The 21,816-nt window shown below is 43.8% G+C and overlaps 1 protein-coding gene across 3 annotated transcripts; it reads left to right on the top strand.

Annotated features, from left to right (window-relative positions):
* The first annotated feature begins 811 nt into the window (after positions 1-811).
* phf3 (PHD finger protein 3) lies at positions 812-21,285 on the top strand. 3 transcript variants are annotated; one of them, XM_029697578.1, is made up of 19 exons: positions 812-872; positions 1,388-1,472; positions 1,945-2,207; positions 2,367-2,498; positions 3,613-4,990; positions 5,205-5,352; positions 5,593-5,736; positions 6,344-6,398; positions 6,620-6,743; positions 8,016-8,172; positions 8,414-8,530; positions 9,568-9,696; positions 10,173-10,341; positions 10,571-10,868; positions 12,819-12,966; positions 14,359-14,448; positions 14,902-15,097; positions 18,376-18,777; positions 18,918-21,285. In XM_029697578.1, the coding sequence occupies exons 3-19, from the start codon at positions 1,970-1,972 to the stop codon at positions 20,372-20,374; spliced, it is 5,382 nt and encodes a 1,793-aa protein (XP_029553438.1). In that variant the 5' UTR covers positions 812-872; positions 1,388-1,472; positions 1,945-1,969; the 3' UTR covers positions 20,375-21,285. The 3 variants fall into 3 exon arrangements, with proteins under 3 accessions (XP_029553438.1, XP_029553437.1, XP_029553435.1); XM_029697577.1 differs by having other exon boundaries at positions 818-1,254; XM_029697575.1 differs by having other exon boundaries at positions 818-1,472.
* Positions 21,286-21,816: the final 531 nt, after the last annotated feature.

Genomic DNA, 21,816 nt, shown 5'->3' on the forward strand with positions numbered 1-21,816 from the left:
CTATACTCTGTACTCCACGCAACGTTGACGCCTGTTGCGTGGGCCATTGTAAACACGAGGCATGTGACACCAACGTCACTTGCCCGAGTAGCCACAAAAATAACAATGAGACAGCTATTTCACCAGATGTATAAATGTGAAGCATCCGCTTGGCATTTCCACTCACTACCAACTATGGTGGAGAAAGGAAGCCCAGTGTCCGGCAGTGGAGAAGATGGATTTTGACCAATATTCTGGAAATGTTCTCTTCGATTAAACATTTAAATACATTTTTTTGTTCACAAAACTAGAATTTGTAAACTTTACCCTCTGTCAAAGTTTCCCAAAAAAATTGCGTTGTTCAGAAAGAGTGCTCGGGCAATTTAGTTTTTGTCCACGCTCACTTCACAGAGTAGGCGTTCCCCAACGGAGATATGTAAATACATGCAGGAACGAGCAAATAGGATCTTGCTAGCTCGTTCTTGACTCTGCCCCTCCTTCCTTGCTTGTTCTGCCCACTATGACTCATGAGTTCCCATTAGAAACGACAGGCTGTGGTCTCTCTTGGGTTAGTTATTCAAATCTTTGGAGTAGCTTTGCAGCAGGCAGCGGCGAATGGCGGCGGTGCGCAGCGAGGAAGTGTCGGGGATTTAGCTAAAACAGTGTGTAAAGCTACTAGAATTGCTCCGTAATGCAGTGGCGTTGACACAGTAGAGAAATATAAGTGCCATTATACATTTATCTCGCTGTGAATAGTGAAACGTCCTCAGTGGAGGCGTCCAATGAGACGAATTGGGGGCGTGATCAGTGGTGCTGAATGTGCTCGGTAGCTGCAGGCTACAAACAAACTCGCGGCCTATCATGTTCCTCGCTGCTGGATAACTAACTAACATGTACAACTGCTAGCTTCCCTATTTCTTTTTTAAACGAGTCTATTTCTGTAGGCTATGATTTGTTGTGCATGCTTTACTAACTACATGTATTATGTGGTTGTACAACCAAGTAGCTAAGTATTTCGTTATGGGAATGGTGCTTTTAAGTAAAGCTTATCATGTCGCTGTCACAGTCAGGCCTGCACGAGCTTGTTTTCCAGCTAGCTAAGTAGTAACTGGTTAGCCAATATGTTTAGCTGCAGTTACAGGAGTAGCCTAGTTAACTTTACAACGAAGGCTGCCATGCATATGGCACAGATGCATCCATTGGTAGCATCAACTAGCAAATCATAAAGATTAAGTAGTTTTGGCTCAAATACATACATGTATATCCTCGCCCTCAGTAAGTTAACGTTAAGGTATGCTAGCTAGCTGGATTGTTATGCTAACTGGAAGTAGCTAGCTGCTAACGACCCGTAGCTTGTGCACCAGTCTGTATCTGATTCCTGCCACTCTGATGAAAGTTTTGGTTTTAGACTCTTTCTAGATATCATAAACGGAGCTAAACACATTGTGTTTGCAGTCCTGTAATGAAGTTATCTGGAGCTGTCAGTCCTGACAGTAAGTATTAGCTGATTTCTTATTAATTTGGTTGCTACCTAGCTAGCAGCGTCATATATTTTAGCCTAGCTGGCTGGCTAGCTAGCTAGCTAACTGATCTTCTGAAATATTTTTCGTTTATTAGGATCCTTATTAGCTATTGCTCATTCAGCAGCTGTCTACTCTTTCAGCCACTCTTGTCTGCCCCAAATGTCCAACACATGTCCGGTGTCATCCACCATTGATTGTTATTGAATAATGGTAGTTAACTTTAACTTGTCAATGTTGCATTTGCTGCACGGGAACTGTTTTTAGAAATGTCATGAAAGTTAATGTACTAGCGATCTTGCCTACATGGCTGTTGACTCCAGTATAGGGGACCTATTTGATATGGAGTGTCTGAAGATTGAAATAGATTGTTCTGAATCTGAGCCATCTCTGTTGTCTGTACTGTAGCCTATGTTATTAATACCCTATCCTCTTATTCCTGCAGAGCTGACAGGAAGGGAACAGCATTCATGGATGTAGTGGACACTTTCAACCATTTGATTCCCAGTGACCAGTTAGATGACTCCTTGCTGATAGGGCAGAACTTGGAATGTGAAGCAAGTAATGACTTTGGAACAGGTGTCGACCAGCTGGGAGACTCGCTGAGGAACATGCTTAGTGATAAAGATCCCATGTTTGGATCTGCAAGTTCACACTTCAATATCTTAGATAATGAAGACGCCAACTTCCAGATCGCTGAAACAACAGGTATTTGTAGTCAGAATGACTTTTGTACGACTTCTATTGACAGTACAAGCTAAGTCGACGGGTGTTTATAGAAACCACTATTTGTAACTACTGATGTTTGTTAATGCTTCTAAAATAAATGTAAGTTATTATTTAATCTCTAATCTTCTCTCCCCGTAGTTGCAGATCTTGATGTTGGTGCAACAGAGGGTATCCTCGGTACCGCTGGTGGTGGGTTGGCTGGTACAGAGACTCCGCCAGTCAAACGGTCTGTTGGCAGACCCAGGAAATACGCATTAGGAGTTACCCCAGGTTAGTTACCCCAGGTTAGTTACCCCAGGTTAGTTACCCCAGGTTAGTTACCCCAGGTTAGTTACCCCAGGTTAGTTACCCCAGGTTAGTTACCCCAGGTTAGTTACCCCAGGTTAGCAACAATTCCGTTTTACAATGGAGTGTATTTTGTGTATATATTATTTTTGCGCTGTTATGTAGAGACAGGCAAGTGGTTGAAACAGTTTGAAGGGTTGGAGCGGGGAGACAGGCAGGTGGGAGAAACAGTTTGAAGGGTTGGAGCGGGGAGACAGGCAAGTGGTTGAAACAGTTTGAAGGGTTGGAGCGGGGAGACAGGCAAGTGGTTGAAACAGTTTGAAGGGTTGGAGCGGGGAGACAGGCAGGTGGTTGAAACAGTTTGAAGGGTTGGAGCGGGGAGACAGGCAAGTGGTTGAAACAGTTTGAAGGGTTGGAGCGAGGAGACAGGCAGGTGGGAGAAACAGTTTGAAGGGTTGGAGCGAGGAGACAGGCAGGTGGGAGAAACCGTTTGAAGGGTTGGAGCGGGGAGACAGGCAGGTGGTTGAAACAGTTTGAAGGGTTGGAGCGGGGAGACAGGCAGGTGGGAAAAGCAGTTTGAAGGGTTGGAGCGGGGAGACAGGCAGGTGGGAAAAGCAGTTTGAAGGGTTGGAAGCGGGGAGACAGGCAAGTGGGAGAAACAGTTTGAAGGGTTGGAGCGGGGAGACAGGCAGGTGGTTGAAACAGTTTGAAGGGTTGGAGCGGGGAGACAGGCAGGTGGGAGAAACAGTTTGAAGGGTTGGAGCGGGGAGACAGGCAGGTGGGAGAAACAGTTTGAAGGGATGGAAGCGGGGATTGAACCTTGGTCTCCGGTGGGGAGAGGACTTTATGTAAATAGGACTACACCGGGAGCATTACTGTGATTAACACTAAATACAAGCATTATCATTGACAAGATAGGACACTAAATAAAAAGCCATGCAAACTCATGGTACCCCTCCACTCTTTCATTTTCCTAGTATGAAACGTTGATGTTGTGCATAGTTTTTAATTCACTTTGGTTGCCTTATTGCTTCGTTTTATATTGTCAAATGAGAATTGTCAGAGAGTGACGCTCCATTTTCCATCTTTTAAATTCCAGAGCGAAGTGCAGGCAGAGGGTCTTCCAACAACAAAAAGCCCCCAGGAAAACCTGGGAGACCTAGAAAGAAGTCCACTCTGAGTGAGAAGATCACTACTGCTGATGAATTAAGGAGAGAGCTTTACCTGGGTGACGGCAGGGTGAATATCAACGACCTTGACTTGGGCTCGTCCATGAACCCCGTTGTTGTGTTACAGAGGTTGACGGTCACTTTCGGGGGTTTCAAAATCGAGCTTCTCCCGGGACCCTCCTTTACCGCTTTCACATCAGCTGAAAACACTGAGGAATGTTATGAGGATGGCTCGCTGTACGGTGAAGGGATGGAATACACTATGGTGCAAGAGGAACCGGTACACGTACAGAATCCCACGGCAGGGAGTGGAGGGGGCGTGGGTGCTGCTCAGCTCTTCGTGAAGTACTGTGCTGACGACTTGCCCCTAGGGCTCGGACCTTACGTCAACCCCAATGACGTTCAGGCCTCCAACGGGGCGCTTCCAGGTAGTCCTTGCTTGGTCGAGACCAAACTTGACGACCAAAGTGACTCTCAGAAGCATGATCCAGCAGGGGTGAGGAAAGATGCCAGTATCAAGCAAGCAGCGCAGCAGCACCTGCCAAACAGCAAAGTTCCTACCACTAATAATCCAGCCAAAAAGCAGCAGCCCAAGCTGAAGCTGTCAGCACTGTCCTCAGCTAAGAACAAGCACCTGGTAGCTGGTAAGGGGCCCAAAGGAACCCAACAACACACACTGGGGAAGAAGCTCCACCAGAGAGGCAACATGCACAAGATGGACGAAATGAAAGCCAAACAAGTCCTCGTGTCCTTGAAAAGGCGAGGTGAATTCAACCCAGCTCAACCCGGCCCGAAGATTCAGAGGACGCAAGACGGACGTCCTGTGAAACTAAAGCAGAGATTACCTGACGTGGGCCGTGGCGGTCCGGTCAAAAAAACACTGCCTTCTGGAAAGCGTCCTGCTGGTATGTCGCCAGGGACGACGATTACAACCAAACTGTCCAACTCTCATGTGGCCGACACCCAACCACAACCCCAGTTTGGATGGACACCATGTAAACGTGCCAATCCTCAGAAGGAGACATCGGAGGAGGAGAAGGAGGAAGAGCAAGACGAGCCTAAAGTGAAGAAGCCAGACAAGTGTCTTCAGAAACAGAGAAGCAGGAACGTCAGCAGAAGCATCTCCGTGGAGGAACCACAGCTCTTCATCCCCGACAACGCTCCTGCCGTCGTGAAGAAGGAAACCAGCGAGGAAGAACAGGCTAAAGAATCCGGGAAGGGACCAGAGAAGGAACCCGCAGACAGTGAGACAGTTGTGTGGGATCCAAACAAGAACTGTGGATTGTGCCAGAAACCTCATAGTAACAAGTAAGAGTTGTGTTCTTTACACCAAGGTGATTAGAGTTGAATATACAATGTAGTACTTATGCAACATTGTAAACCTGTTATTACTAAGTTGTTACATCTTAGGATAAATTATCACAATGAACATGTAGAATATTCCCTGGGAAGTGAGCTCGTGTTCTTCTAAACAGGTTTGTTTTGTGCATCTGTGTACGTCTGTGTGTTTTGTTCTGTTCAGGTTCATGGTGGGCTGTGGGCACTGTGATGACTGGTTCCATGGGGACTGTGTTGGTCTGGACCTGGCCAAGGTAAAGAAGATGGAGGGGGGGGACCAGGAGTATGTCTGTCTGCAGTGCTGTTCCAAGGACCAGTACACCACCACCAAGGTCTGTTGATGGATTTCTACTGCACTAGGAATGGGTTTAGATTTGAATGGACTTTTTAATGGAGAAAGGAGTATATTTCTCTGAAGAGCTGTAAGGTCAATGGATTGATTTTAAGTTGCACTAGCTCAAAGTTTATTTTAACTTGTGGTTTGATTTTAACGTATGGTGTCCTGAAAATACAAAAATAATATATATATTAATAATAATATTTCATGTTATTTATCTTCTTCTCCTCATTAGGAGCCAGGCGGTGCTGGGCAGGGGGAGGCCAGGACAGAGGGACAACAGAAGCCCTCTGAGACCCAGGACAACAAGATGGCCGCAAAGCAGAAACAGCCGTCCCCACATCCTGTCACCTCCGGGGGAGTCAGGCCCTTCAGAAAGGTAAGGTTCACTCTGCTAGTAGTCTGCAATGCATGCTTTATTATTATTATTTTTTGTAAATGTAATGTAGGCCTGAATACAGGATAAGAATATTATAATAATCTTAAATGGAGCTGTAACATATCGGATTACCATCAGGCAGTGCATATTTATGATATTAAAGCCTATGAGAAGAGATTTATGATAAACCTTTATATGCATATTATCTGTTGTCAAAATCTTACATTTAACACAAATGTTTTAGAAACATAATCTTGAACAAGCCCTACCATTGATTAAATGTAGTGGTGCAGATTTAGTCCTCTTCAGTTTATTCAGCTGATATGTATGAAAGCCAGTGTTGGCACTACTCAAGGGTTGGTTGACCTCTTTTCACTTCCTCTTTATTCCCTGCATGTGTACACATGGATGGAAGGGTGTTAGGTTACCATGGTGATTCTATTCAACGTCTGTTTTAAGGACATTTTAAAATGGTGGTTATGTTTTCAGCACCACGATGCACAGCCCCCTGCCCAACAAGAAAAACAAACATTTTAATATACAATTGAATTTCTAAGATTATTTTGAATCTTACTGAGGCGATATTCTGTCTCTCACTCTGTAACAGGACTCTGTGGAAAGAAGACAGTCGAATGAAGTCAAAGATTCAAATCAGAAATCAGGTGTGTTGTGTGCTTCTACATTCTGCTGTCCATGTCCCTCGCAGGAGTCGTGTTCAGTAGGCATGCAACTGTAAAAGGGGAGGGAATATATGAATTTGTCCAATAAGAAACGCTTGTTTTCCCTTGGAAAAAAAACATTTAAAATGTTTTACTACAAGGTGCCCTAATGAACATGCCCTACTCTGCGACGTCTCCTACTCTCTGTGGCTGTGTCTCGTTAGGAGTGTCAGTCAAACAGGAAACCAAGAGGCCCAAGGTGTCGTCTCCCTCCTCAAAGAAACCCGTGTCTGTTGACCAGATCAGACGGAGCGTCCGTGACGCCCTGAAGGACATCCTCCTGAAGAGGTAATTAAACATGTTATAACAGTAACTTAACAACATTTATAATCTGTTTATGATATAACCATTATAACAGTCTGGGGATGCACTACATGGCTAAAAGTATGTGGACACCTGCTTGTCGAACATCTCATTCAAAATCATAGGCATTAATATGAAGTTGGTTCCCGTTTGCTGCTATAACAGCCTCCACTCTTCTGGGAAGGCTTTCCACTAGATGTGGGGACTTGCTTCCATTCAACCACAAGAGCATTAGTGAGGTCGGGCACTGATGTTGGACGATTAGCCAAGCTCACTGTCGGCGTTCCAATTCATCCCAAGGGTGTTCAATGGATTTGAGGTCAGGGCTCTGTGCAGGCCAGTCGAGTTCTACCACACCGATCTCGACAAACCATTTCTGTATGGACCTGACTGTTCACGGGGGCATTGTCATGCTGAAACAAGAAAGGACCTTCCCCAGGCTGTTGCCACAAATTTGGAAGCACAGAATCGTCTAGAATGTCATTGTATGCTGTAGCGTTAAGATTTCCCATCACTGGAACTAAGGGGCCTGGGCCGAACTTTGAAAAACAGCCCCAGACCATTATTCCTCCTCCACCAAACTTTACAGTTGCCGCTATGCATTGGAGCAGGTAGCATTCTCCTGGCATCCAGCAAGTTGTAGAGTCCAATATCGGCAAGCTTTATACCACTCGAGCCGATGCTTGGCATTGCACATGGTGATGATAGGCTTGTGTGCGGCTGCTCGGCCATGGAAACCCATTTCATGAAGCTCCAGACAAACAGTTATTGTGCTGACGTTGCTTTCAGAGGCAGTTTGTAACTTGGTAGTGATTGTTGCAACTGAGAACACACGATTTTTACACTCTACACGCTTCAGCCCTCGGCGGTCCCATTCTGTGAGCTTGTGTGGTCTATGACTTCGCAGCTGAGCCGTTGTTGCTCCTAGACGTTTCCACTTCACAATAACAGCACTTACAGTTGACCGGGGAAGTTCTAGCTGGGCAGAAATTTGACTGACTTGTTGGAAAGGAGGCATCCTATGACGGTCCCATGTTCAAGGTCACTGAGCTCTTCAGTAAGGCCATTCTACTGCCAGTGTTTGGCTGTGGATATTGCATGGCTGTCAGCAACAGGTTTGGCTGAAATGGGAGAATCCATTCATTTGAAGGGGTGTCTACATACTTTTGGCCATGTAGTGTATCTGCCTGTAGAGCAGGGTGGTGATCCTCTATATTCCTCCTGTGTAATCCTCTATTGTGCCCTACATTGTCTCAGGCTGAAGGAGTCTGATTTCCAGGCGTCACCAGAGAAGGCTGCTGAGGTGGCCAAGAAGACTGAGAGAGAGCTGTTTGCCTTCTACAGAGACACAGACTGCAAATACAAGAGCAAGTACCGGAGCTTGATGTTCAACCTCAAAGACACCAAAAACAATGTAAGTCGTTATGTTAACAATTTTGATGCAATGAATTCTCTTTTAGACAATACTGACTCTTCTGATACTGACATTTATGGACATTATACTGGATTTTGTCCCAGTTTGTAGTAGGTACTTTGTTTCCATTATATGCGTGTTAACGTTAACTACATGAAACGTATACAACGCAAACATAATCTAAAATATGTTTTGATATCAGTTCATCTAGCTATGTGACTTTATAACTTGTGTATTTCAGGTGTTATTCAAGAGGGTTCTGAAAGGGGAGATTTCTCCTGGCACTTTGATAAGGATGAGTCCTGAGGAACTGGCCTCAAAGGAACTGGCTGCATGGAGACAAAGAGAGACTCGACACGTAAGCAACACTAAAACACACACTGCCTGCCCTCCAACACTGAAACCCACTGCCTGTCCTCCAACACTGAACCCCACTGCCTGTCCTCCAACACTGAACCCCACTGCCTGTCCTCCAACACTGAAACCCACTGCCTGCCCTCCAACACTGAACCCCACTGCCTGCCCTCCAACACTGAACCCCACTGCCTGCCCTCCAACACTGAACCCCACTGCCTGCCCTCCAACACTGAACCCCACTGCCTGTCCTCCAACACTGAAACCCACTGCCTGTCCTCCAACACTGAACCCCACTGCCTGCCCTCCAACACTGAACCCCACTGCCTGCCCTCCAACACTGAACCCCACTGCCTGCCCTCCAACACTGAACCCCACTGCCTGCCCTCCAACACTGAACCCCACTGCCTGCCCTCCAACACTGAACCCCACTGCCTGCCCTCCAACACTGAACCCCACTGCCTGTCCTCCAACACTGAACCCCACTGCCTGTCCTCCAACACTGAACCCCACTGCCTGTCCTCCAACACTGAACCCCACTGCCTGTCCTCCAACACTGAACCCCACTGCCTGTCCTCCAACACTGAACCCCACTGCCTGTCCTCCAACACTGAACCCCACTGCCTGCCCTCCAACACTGAACCCCACTGCCTGTCATCCTTCAAAGTATTTGACTAATTCTCTGAAGACAGGTTTCCCAGACAGATTATCTTAATTCTGGACTAAATAGGACTTTCAGCAGAGAGCCCCTATTGAGTGTGTTTTTAGTCCATGACAAGGCTTCATCTATGTCTGGTAAAGCTGCCCTAAAAACACTGTATAGAAAAGGCAATATAGAATGAAAATAGCTTACCTCATTGGATGATCACACCTCCCTGTAAGTTAAACTTAGTCATCATACCAAATCATATTGATTTATCCTTGACAAGTTAAAACGGTTTGTGTGAACTGAACTATCAATGACCTTTCACCAAAATGGACTGTGATCATTGCTCTTTCTGTGTGAGATGCATTCACCAATATGTTCTTGTCCCCCCCCAGGCGATTGAGATGATTGAGAAGGAGCAGAGAGAGGTGGAGAGGCGACCCATCACCAAGATCACACACAAAGGAGAGATAGAGATTGAGAGCCAGGAGCCTGGGAAGGCACCAGAAGCCATAGAGCCGGAGGTAAGACACAGCTCATGTAAAGAAACATCCCGCTTGTTGTTCAAGTGAGTGCTGGTCCTTTTCATTTTTCTGTGATTATATTTTGGGTTCTAGAATAGTTAGTGGTCAAAGGTAGGGCTGTTACTGTGAACGTGTTACTGCCACAGCTCTAGTCATAGTCCTTATAAAACGGAAGCTGGGTTAATAAGGGACATGAACAGACAGGCCCACACGCTGCAGATGTTCTGTTAACACCTTTATGGACCTCCTGGATTATTGGTTCAACAGGATTTAGTGTTGAGCATGTCCTCTTCCTAAGAAATAGTTCATACCTTTAATCACTTCTGGGTGAATCTCAATTGTATTTACTCAAATTAACACGCCCTGGTCTATCCTTGCCTCCCCCTCAATAAGCATCAGTGAGGACAATGAGGAATCAAGGAAATACAATTGACGTTTACCCAGTGTGTCTATACATTTCTTATGAACTCTTCCAGCCAGAGCCTGCGGCTGCTCCCAAAGTGACAGAGGAGCCGGTGGAAGTTCCCCAAGAGAAGACGTTGTTGTTGTTGTCGACGACAACAGCAGAGAGCGTCAATATTTTCCAAGATACAACCAGTCTGCATAAGACTCACCTGTTTGACCTCAACTGTAAGATCTGCACAGGTAGGCCCTGATTCTGTTCTTTCAGTTTCTGCTTTTATTTTGAAGGATAGTGGAAGTACTATAGATATGTGTTGATGCCTGATCAGATAGAATGGAAGTAGAAGGGAGATGGATTTGGAGGAGAAGAGGTAAACATGCCAAATGAGCCCCACAAACTCAGAATTGTGGCTTTAAGTCAAGTCTTACCAATGGTTTTCTATTGGACTAAATGGAATTGTAATTCCTGAAGGTCGTATGGCTCCACCTGTGGAGGAGGCTCCTACCAAAGTGGTGAAAGTGGCCACTACTGTAGTGAGGAGACGCTCTGCTACCAGCACTACAGAGGCAGTGACCAAGAACACACAGTCTACAACCACTACCTCCAGCAATACAGAGGGACAGACCAAGAACACACCGTCTGCCACCACTACCTCTACAGAGGGAGAGACACCCTCCTCCTCCTCATCTGCTAAGGACGACGACCTTCACCTCAAAGTCCTAGAGGAGAGCCTCCTCAGCGCCAAAATCTTCTCCAACTACGAGGGGAGGTATGTGGATCAATCAGTCAATTACCCAGAACAGTCAGTCAGTCACCCCTGTTTACATTCGCAAATGTTAGTCATTTTCCAGTAACACGGCCTACAACCCAAAGAGAAGGCAAAGCACAGTGGCCATATTGTTCTTCGTCATTCTCGTCCTTGTGATAGAATCACAAAGACTATCAATGTAATTGTCACACAAAAAATAACATAAAGTAAAGTGGTGTTGAGTTAGTTACACGGCCATTCTAAATGTATTTAGAAAATATACTGTACCAGTCAGGTTTGGACAAACCTACTCATTCCAGGGTTTCTCTTTATTTTCTACATTGTATAATAATAGTGAAGACATCAAACTATGTAATAACACATGGAATGATGTTATAACCAAAAAAAGTGTTTAATCAAAATAGATTTTAGATTCTTCAAAGTAGCCACCCTTTGCCTTGATGACAGCTTTTCCAACAGTCTTTAAGGAGTTCCCACATATGCTGAGCACTTGTTGGCTACTTTTCCTTAACTCTGCGGTCCAACTCATCCTGTGGTGCGACCCTATGGTGCGACAGGTAGCCTAGTGGTTAGAGAGTTGGGCCGGTAACCAAAAGGTTTCTGGATCGAATCACCGAGCTGACAAGGTTAAAAATCTGTCGTTCTGCCCCTGAACAAGGCAGTTAACCCACTGTTCCGCGGTAGGCTGTCATTGTAAATAAGAATTTGTTCTTAACTGACTTGCCTAGTTAAATAAAAAAAATACCAAAACATCTCAATTAGGTTGAGGTCGGGTGATTGTGGAGGCCAGATCATCTGATGCAGCACTCCATCACTCTCCTTGGTCAAATAGCCCTTACACAGCCTGGAGGTGTTGGGTCATTGTCCTGTTGAAAAACAAATGATAGTCCCACTAAGCACAAACCAGATGGGATGGCCTGTCGCTGCAGAATGCTGTGGTAGCCATGCTGGTTAAGTGTACCTTGAATTCTAAATAAGTCACTGACCGTGTCACCAGCAAAGCACCTCCTCCATGCTTCACAGTGGGAACCACACATGCGGAGATAATCCGTTCACCTACTCTGCGTCTCACAAAGACATGGCGGTTGGAACCAAACATCTCAAATTTGGACTCATCAGACCAAAGGACTGGTGTCCTTTTAGTAGTGGTTTCTTTGCAGCAATTCAACCATGAAGTCCTGATTTCACGCTGTCTCCTCTGAACTGTTGATGTGTCTGTTACTTGAACTCTGTGAAGCATTTATTTGGGCTGCAATCTGAGGTGCAGTTAACTCTAATGAGCTTATCCTCTGCAGCAGAGGTAACTCTGGGTCTTCCTTTCCTGTGGCGGTCCTCATGAGAGCCAGTTTCATCATAGCGCTTGATGGTTTTTGCAACTGCACTTGAAGAAACGTGAAAAGTTCTTGAAATGTTCTGGATTGACTGACCTTCATGTCTTAGGGTAATGATGGACTGTCTTTTCTCTTTGCATATTTGAGCTGTTCTTGCCATAATATGGACTTGGTCTTAGCCCTATTTGGTATATCTTCTGTATTCCACCCCTACCTTGTCGCAACACGACTGATTGGCTCAATTGCATTAAGGAAAGAAATTAGACAAATTCACTTTTAACAAGGCACACCTGTTAATTGAAATGCATTCCAGGTGACTGACTACCTGATGAAGCTGGTTGAGAGAATGCAAAGCTGTCGTCAAGGCAAAGGGTGGCTGCTTTGAGTATATTTTCATTTAACACTTTTTGTTGTTGGTTACTACATGATTCCATATGTTATTTCATAGTTTTGACGTCTTCACTATTATTCTACAATGTAGAAAATCGCACAAATAAAGAAATCCTTGAATGAGTAGGTGTGTCTAGACTTTTGACTGGTACTGTTTATTATTAAATGACCGATAAACCAGAATTAAGTGCAGGGTTATTCGAAAGTTGTTTGTATTCCTGGCCTCCAGGTCAGTGTCTATGAGTGGCAGAGATGGCGAGGCTTCCTTCCTGTCCAACCTGCAGCCTCTATGGAGAGGGCTTGTCAACATGCCTGCTGTGGCCAAGCTCCTCACTAAAGCCTTCCCTGTATCAGGTGTCCTGGACCACCTGACAGAGGTAAAACTGCACAAAGATGTTTATTAATTCATATAAATGCATCATATTTTGTTTTTCTTCAATGAAATGTAATGCTTTAAATAGTGTAAATGTGTTTATAAATCCTCTAATGCTTATTCATGAAAGTGATAGTGTTACAACACAGCTTTTAGATTTTCTAGTTATGGAATGCCTTTATCTAAATGCCATTTATATTAACAACTCAACAAACTATCACGTTGAAGGGTAGATGGCATAAACGTAACCACAAGCAAATACTTTATGAATTAATTGTTACAAATCAACTTCCAAGGTTGCTAGCCAACTAGGCTGCTAACGTTAGCCCTACCCTCCTGCTAACATTAGCCCTACCAGCCTGCTAATGCTACATTGGCACTAAATGAGTCAGCCAGTTTCTATCAACACCTAGCTACCAGCTACATTAAAGTAAACCAACGTTTTGGAAATACAAGGCCTTCAGAAAGTTTTCCAAATTTTGTTGAAACAAAGTGGGATTAAAATTGATTTCATTCTATTTTTTTGTCAACGATCAACACAATACAATACCAAAGTTGAAGAAAAACTCGAGCATAAAAAAACTGGGTTACTATAAGAGCTTTGCACACCTGGATTGTACAATATTTTCTCATTATTTAAAAAAATTCCTTCAAGCTAGCTGTTGATCATTGCTAGACAGCCACTTTCAAGTCTTACCAAAGATTTTCAAGTGAACTGTAACTAGGCCACTCAGGAATATTCAATGTTGTTTTGGTAAGCAACTCCAGTGTACTTTTGGCATTGTTTGAGGTTGTCCTACTGAAAGGTGAATGTTTCCCAGTATCTGTTAGAAAGCAGCTCTATTCCGTTTCTTTTTATTAAAAAAAATATATATATATATATATATCCCTAGTCCTTGCCCATGACAAGCATGCCCATAACATGATGCAGCCACCACCATGCTTGAAAATATGAAGTGGTACTCGGTGATGTGTTGGATTTGCCCCAAACACAACACTTTGTATTCAGGACATAAAGTTAGTTTATTTACGTTTTGTTTTCATTTTTTTTTTTTCATTTTTACTTTAGTGTCTTATTGCAAACAGGATTCATGTTTTGGAATTATTTTTATTCTGTACAGGCTTCCTCCTGTTGTTCCATCCTCAGTTTTCTCCTAACGTGACCATTCAACTCTGTAACTGTTTTAATGTCACCATTGGCCTCGTGAAATCCCTGAGCGGTTTCCTTCCTCTCCGGCAACTGAGTTAGGAAGGATGTCTCTATCTTTGTAGTGACTGGGTGTATTGATACACCATCCAAAGTGTAATTAATAACTTCACCATGCTCAAAGGAATATGACAAGTTTTTTTATAAAATCAATGAATCGGATGAAATGGTGATAATCCCTGTTATCAGGATCTGCCGGAGAGTTTCCAGATGGGTGGGAGGATCTCCCCACAGATCGTATGGGACTACCTGGACAAGATCAGAGCCACTGGAACAAAGGTATGTTCAAAGTGTAGGCCGACCTGCTTGAAATATGATAAATGAATTTAAACATCAGAAGTTGTCATGAAGAGCTTTTACAGTAACCTGGCCTAGATGTGAGAGCAAGTATGATATACAAATATAATATGCAATTTAGCAGACACTTTTATCCAAAGCGACTTAGTCATGTGTGCAAACATTTTACATGTGGGTGGCCTGGGCAGTAAAAGTATATTCATCTTTCCAAGACAATCTGTGCCTGAACTGGAGATGAATAGTAGCGGTCTAGCTAGTAGCTATGTTTGGGGTACGATGCATAAAATGTAGTCTGAGATTTGTTTGGATTGTACATGTTCCCTGACACTTAAGTCATTCATTGTAAATAATAATTTATTAACTCTCCCACCTGGTTAAATAAATGTATTAAGTTAAATTGAACTTCTTTCCTCCTTTATTTTGATCTTTTTTCAGGAGGTGTGTTTGATTCGTTTTTCCCCTGAGACCGACGAGGATGAGATCCACTACACTCTGCTCTATGCCTACTTCAGTAGCCGTAAACGCTTCGGTGTGGTCGCCAACAACTTGAAACAAGTCAAAGACATGTATCTCATCCCCTTGGGTGCTATTGAGAAAGTCCCACACCAACTGGTTCCCTTTGATGGCCCAGGTAACAACCAACAGCTCTCTACGTATATTGGGCGAATAGACTTTCATTAGCTAAAAGAGATCCTAATAAACAAAAAAAATATGTTGGATTAATCTGGTACTGGTTTCCCAGACCCAGATCAAGCCTACTCCTAGACTGAAAAGCATGCTCACTTGTCTCTGTTCAAATCTCTTTCTAGTCTAATGGCTCCCACAATTGTATAATAAGTTGAAGTTCAATGGTAGATTTAAGTCAAAACTGTAACTCTGCCTCTTAGGAACATTCACTGTCTTCTTGGTAAGCAACTCTAGTGTAGATTTGGTCTTGTGTTTTTAGATTATTGTCCTGCTGAAATGTGAATTAATCTCCCATTGTCTTGTGGAAAGCAGACTGAACTAGGATTTTGCCTGTGTTTAGCTCATTACGTTTCTTTTTTATCCTGAAAAACTCCCCAGTCCTTAACGATTACAAACATACCCATAACATGACACAGCCACCACTATGCTTAAAAATACGGAGAGTGGTGTAATGTATTGGATTTGCCCCAAAGTAACACTTTGTATTCAGGACAAAAGTTAATTGCTTTAACTTAACCCAAAAGTTAATCCCTGATTTAACCCAAGAATATCAGAAACTTGATATGCTATCTGTCATCCATTAATCATTTGCTCCTATATCAGTCTCATTCTGAATGTCGTAATATCCCAGAAATCTGCACAAACCCTAGTCTCCATGATGAATCAGCTTACACAAATTGGCTTAATTATTGATTTACTAACTAATGAAATAATCACACAGAAATACAAACACACACACAATATAGTATTGAATACTGATTATTAACATGATGCAATGAAAAGTCCCCAGTGGACTAACCTGATATGATGGCATTTTAATAAAAGGGGTGGGGAAAGAAGGAGACAAAGGAATTCAACTACCGTACATACAGTTGAATAATATGCTCATCATAAATATGGATATTTAGCACCCTAACAACCGTTCATTCGGATTTAGAAATGCAGCACATTTCTAAATCCGCTTGGATGTCTTTGTTGTCTCTCTATTGGAATCGCCCAGTCCATTTTCTGGGAAGTCAGTTGACAGAATCTCTGGTTGTTTTAAGTCTACGGTTGTCCGTTAGCCTGGGTCCTTCAGACGTTCCAATGGTCATTTGATGGAATCTTCCTCGTGTCTTTGGTCAAAGTTCTATATTACTTTACATGCAGAGCTGCAAGTGGTGCATGTCTTAGTCTTCTTCACTCGTCGAGTTTCAGAGGGTCTTGTAGTTTAAGAACCATTTGTGATGTCCGGCTTACCGTCCGTATACTGGTCTAACTGGTTGATTATTCAGGGTACAGCTAACACCACTGTCCACACCAGCAGCAACCCGGCATGTTTTGGTCTTTAGTTAAATGGCAACCATTATCAACGTGTAGCCAAAGCTCCACATTTTCTGGTCTAAAGTTTTAAACCATTTCTCAGCTGTGTAGTCACCGCTCCATGCTGTCTGGTCTAATGTAAATTTCGTTAGGAGTCCTTTTATAAACTCTGGCAAAAGGGGGCGTTCCATGACGCTGACATAATGTCTGCTCACGATTACTGACTGGGTAAAACAATTCTCATTTAAAGGCTGAAATCACATTTAATCATGTAAGTTCCACAACATTCAGATGTAAATCTGATAACTGGGACATACATTTGTGTAGTTACCGTTTATTTGGTTGTACCGTCCTTAATGATATCACAAAACAACAACTGATTTGACATGATTATTGTTTAAATACCCACGGACCATTCCAAATGTTTGGATTACAGAAATTGTTTCATTATCCAATTTAAAGTTTTGGCGGTTTTCTTCCTCTCCGGCAACTGAGTTAGGAAGGACGCCTGTATTTTTCTAGTGACTGGGTTTATTCATGAATTGAATTAATAACTTTACCAAGCTTAAACACAATACCCCATAATGTCAAAGTGGAATTATGTTTTTCAAAATGCTTAGAAATTAATCAAAAATGTCAAGTTGAAATGTCTTGAGTCAATAAGTATTCAACCACTTTGTTATGGCAAGTCTAAATAAGTTCAAGAGTAAAAATGTGCTTAACAAGTCACATAATAAGTTGACTGTACTCACTGTGTGTAATAGTGCTTAACATGATTTTTGAACGACAACCTCATCTCTGTACCCCACATGTACAATTAACTGTAACGTGCCCTTCTCTGCGAGGCATTGGAAAACGTCTTTTGAATCTGTCTTGAAATTCACTACTTGACTCAGGGACGTTACAGTTAATTGTACATGTGGGGTACAGAGATGAGGTAGTCGTTCAAAAATCATGTTAAACACTATTACACACCGTGAGTACAGTCAACTTATTATGTGACTTGTTAAGCACATTTTTACTCTTGAACTTATTTAGACTTGCCATAACAAAGTGGTTGAATACTTATTGACTCAAGACATTTCAACTTGACATTTTTTATTAATTTCTAAGCATTTTGAAAAACATAATTCCACTTTGACATTATGGGGTATTGTGTGTAGGCCAGTGACAAACATCTCTGCCAGTAACACAACAAAATGTGGAAAAAGTAATGTGAATACTTTTTGAAGGCACCCTAGGTGCAGCTGTTTTTATTACGTAACTTATCGCTCTCACGTGCCCATTTCATTCCATTTAAGAACCAACTACCTTTTTTGTAGCATTTCTGACCATGCTAACACCTTTTTCAGCCGAAGCTTAAAAGTTCTAACACCGGGTCGAGCAACTCGTAGTAGGCGTTGGTCTGAAGCTGAAAAAGAAAGGAAATTCACGAGCACCACAGTGTCTACTCCACCTAGGCTGCTTGAGACGTATCTATTTTGAAATAACTGCCCTTTATCTGGCCCGCAAATAGATTTTGACAAATTGGTCCCCCAAAAAATGTGCGGCCCTCTGTTGAATTTGGGAATCTCGGTGTGGCCCTGGAGCCAAAACGTTTGCCCATCCCTGTTCTAGCTAATAATCTGGGTCTGGGAACCCAACCCATGATGATTCAGCACCCCATTTACCTTTTTATCAAGGAATATGCGCAATATTCTCACAATGTAAATCATGACGCTTTAATATCTAAAAACATTTACTTTGCCTACGTTTATGTTATTAGGTTTTCTTTGTCAAATAAGAATCTATTCTGAATGGACTGCCTAAATAATACATGGGTGTGGCCAACCAATGTTTCATTTATAAAATATTTTTTAATGTATTTTAGGATTTTAATTCATCAATTTTTAACTTTTCATCGGTGTTGCTCTTTAACAGGACTGGAAAACAACCGCCCCAACCTCCTGCTGGGCCTGATCATCCGCCAGAGGCCTAAACGGGACTTCCTGCCCGTCGACATCAACGAAACGGCCAGGTTCATACCGGAGAGCAAACCCGAGACGGCGACGGTTACTGTAAACGACAAAGAAGTTACTCGGGAGGAGGAGGAGAACTCTTACATCTCCTCTCTGTGCGCTTCAAGTACTAAAGAAAGGGACAGAGAAGAGATACCATTGCTGAACACAGCTGAGGAAGTGGTCACAGCAGAACAGTCTAGTACAGACATCTCTGAGAAAGCTGAAGGTGAAGATACTGAAGAAGGGTACCAACCACTACGTTTCCTTCCGGGGGTGTTGCGTAGTTGGGGTGGGGAGCTTCTGCCCCTGCCAGACTTCTCAGGTAAACCTAAACATAAAAGGCCTGTGCTCACTTGAACACCATTTGCAATTTTGAAGCTTTGTTTATTTTTATTTTAACTCATAATAGCAACATGTCTTTGAACCACACCTTACGTTTCGGCTTGCTCCTTCCTTCCTCAGGTAACCCTCCACTGCTGGGTGATGATGGTCGAGAGCCCTCGGCTCCACAGACCTCCAAGGCTGACGGAGGAGCAGCAACCACTCCAGGAAGCTCCACCACCACTAAGACTCCCAGCGCTGGTGCTCACAGACAGACTGGTTTTGTCATCAAGAAGAGGGAACCCAAACCGGTCAAAGCAGAGGAACCTGTGTCTTCCAGCTTGGCTGAAACGTCTACCGCTAACAACAACGCGTTGGTGAAAGAGGAGGGTGTGGCTTACCGAGGCCCGTCGGTCTCTCTGAAAGACAAACCTCCAGACGTCTCGACAGAGTCGTTTCTGGCCAGCCTCTCCACGGATCCCAACACAGACGGCTCCTTAAACAAAGGAGATTCGGCGTTGTGCGAAAAGGACAAATCCAAAGAAGAGAAGACGTCTACTCTCTTGTCTATTGCAGCTACGTCCAACGCTTCTGTCGAGGAAAGCGTCCCCACACCAAAACCCCTTCCGAGTGGAATCCTGAAGAAAAGCTCTGCGTATTCCAATATGCCTGAAGAACCAACTGCTGTCCAATCAGCAGGATCACAGGGTCACCCCCAACCTGTTCCTGTTCTGACCACCAGGAAGTATCGTCCTATGGCAGCTCAACACGGATACCCCTCCCACCACCACCAGACTGACTACAGACGCCCCCCACCTCCAGACCATGGCCCACTACAGGTTGGTCCCTATGGTCCCATCCCTCTCCAGCCTGGAGGACCTCCTGTAGACTTCCAGTACCAGCCAGCACCACCTGTCCCCCCCTTCTGTAACACCGCACCGCCACCTTTCCAGCACCCGCCCCAGCTACCCACCAACTTCAGCTACCCTACTGGCCCCCCACCACCCATGATGTACCCGCCACCTCACGACCCACAGATGCAGAATCATGCTGGAATAACACAGTGGGCTCAGCCTGGTCCAGGACCCACATCTCCCAACTCTTTCCCCGGGGGGCTACCGTTAGCTTACGGTGGTGACCCTCAGAGGTTTGCCTCCGCTGAGTCGTCCAATTCCAACCTGAACCTGCCCCCATCTGCCGCTGCCAAAGAGGACCAGAAGGGGGCAGCAGAGAGGATTCTGTACAGCGACCCCTGGGACAGGCAGCCCGGGTCGGGCCACAAGAAGGAGGACAGGGACCAGTACGGGAGGCACCGGCACCACAGTGAGTCCCGTCACGGAGAGAAGAGCCGGAACCACAGCCAAGAGAGGGGAAAGAAACGTGATAGAAGCCGGAGCAGAGAGAGAGACCGGAGTAAAGACTCTTCTTCTCACCACAGAGGGAGCCGGCACCACTCTAAAGACGAGCGCCACGGTCACAGTGAGAGGAGGAAAGAACGTCACCATAGCGACGGTGACCACGGGAACCGTCACAAACACAGCAGGAGAGACTCTGATTATGAGAAATCGAGGAGAAGTTCCAAAGACAGTCACTCATGAGTTTTCTTTTGTACTACCCACCCCGAGATGGTCTACCCTACAACAGTTTTACTAGCATTGTCCCTTTTAAATATGTTCTTTTTAAAATCCAGTAGAGGTCAACACTTTCAGTAGGATTATTAACACATTCTGAAATCTGCTTTCTTAAAAACCAACCGTTAAGGCTTTGAGGTGATATTTCAAGTTTTGAAAATCTCCAGTTTTTTAAGTGTTAATTTTACCGTATATTTCTGTATTCTGCGTGTCACATGGTGACTTGGTGCACTGAGCATTGTGCTCTGATATGGATCACAACAAGTGGTTAAAGGGACAGCTCAATGATTTGACATATGTTTCCATACCTTTTAAAATCAGTCTATGGATAAGGAGGCAGCAATGATTTGGGCATGATATTTAACACATGCTAAACAGGGTAGATTGACTTAGACAGGGAAATGATCACAAAACGCTAATGTTGCTAATACTTAGTGTGGATTGTAGTCAGTCCCCTTGTCCATAGATTGTTTTCAGGGTAAAGAAACAAATCTTAATATGTAAAATGGCTGAACTATTCTTTTAATGTTTTCTATAGCATGAAACACAATAACAGGCATACCCAGATGGACTGTTGGAGTAGAGATGGAGGGAAAGTTCTGGTGACTTCAGCAGTTTCACATGAATTTAATACAGCGGAGAGAGAAACTAACCATTTGAGTAGCAGAAAACAAAACATTTTAATTAAAGCAGCTTCTCTTGTTCTGGTTTTTCCATTTTATTTTTTTAAATTGCTATACAGAAATAAATTGTTTTTTTTCTATCGACAAATATTGTCTATGTACATTTTGGCTTGTCAAGGACATTGGAAAATCAAGTGTGCCTTCTGCACCGTGTTCATGTACAGCTGGTAATAAAGTTGATCTTTGTATTGTTGAGATGTCCTTTTTATGAGAGGAATGTATATTCTAATCAGACTTACTGAGTAGACAAAACATTAAGAACACCTGCTCTTTCCATGACAGACTGACCAGGTGAATCCCTTATTGAGTTTCTCTTCAATCAGTGTAGGAGACAGGTAAAACATTTTTTTGAGACATGGATTGTGTGTGTGTGCCATTCAGAGGGTGAATGGGCAAGACTAAAGATTTGTGCCTTTGAATGGCGTAGTAGTGCCAGGCACACCAGTTTGAGTGTGTCAAGAACTGCAATGCTGCTGGGTTTTTCATGCTCAGCAGTTTCCTGTGTGTATCAAAAATGGTCCACCAGCCAAAGGACATCCAGCCACTTGACACAACTGTGGGAATCATTGGAGTCAACATGGGCCAGCAGCCTTGTGGAACGCTTTCGACACCTTGTAGAGTCCATGCCCCAAAGAATTGAGGCTGTTCTGAGGGTAAAAGTGAGGGGAGCAACTCAATTTTAGGAAGGTGTTCTTAATGTTTGGAATACTTAGGGTATTAACCATC

The sequence above is a fragment of the Salmo trutta genome, chromosome 18, assembly GCF_901001165.1.
Source record: "Salmo trutta chromosome 18, fSalTru1.1, whole genome shotgun sequence".
Lineage (NCBI taxonomy): Eukaryota > Metazoa > Chordata > Actinopteri > Salmoniformes > Salmonidae > Salmo > Salmo trutta.

What these genes read in the sequence shown, in the direction of transcription:
- phf3 (XM_029697578.1), top strand. Translation starts at nt 1,970, where the DNA reads ATGGATGTAGTGGACACTTTCAACCATTTGATTCCCAGTGACCAGTTA. An exon ending in ACCAGTACACCACCACCAAG is followed by an intron (nt 5,353 to 5,592) that starts GTCTGTTGATGG and finishes TCTCCTCATTAG; the next exon opens with GAGCCAGGCGGTGCTGGGCA. An exon ending in GAGTCAGGCCCTTCAGAAAG is followed by an intron (nt 5,737 to 6,343) that starts GTAAGGTTCACT and finishes ACTCTGTAACAG; the next exon opens with GACTCTGTGGAAAGAAGACA.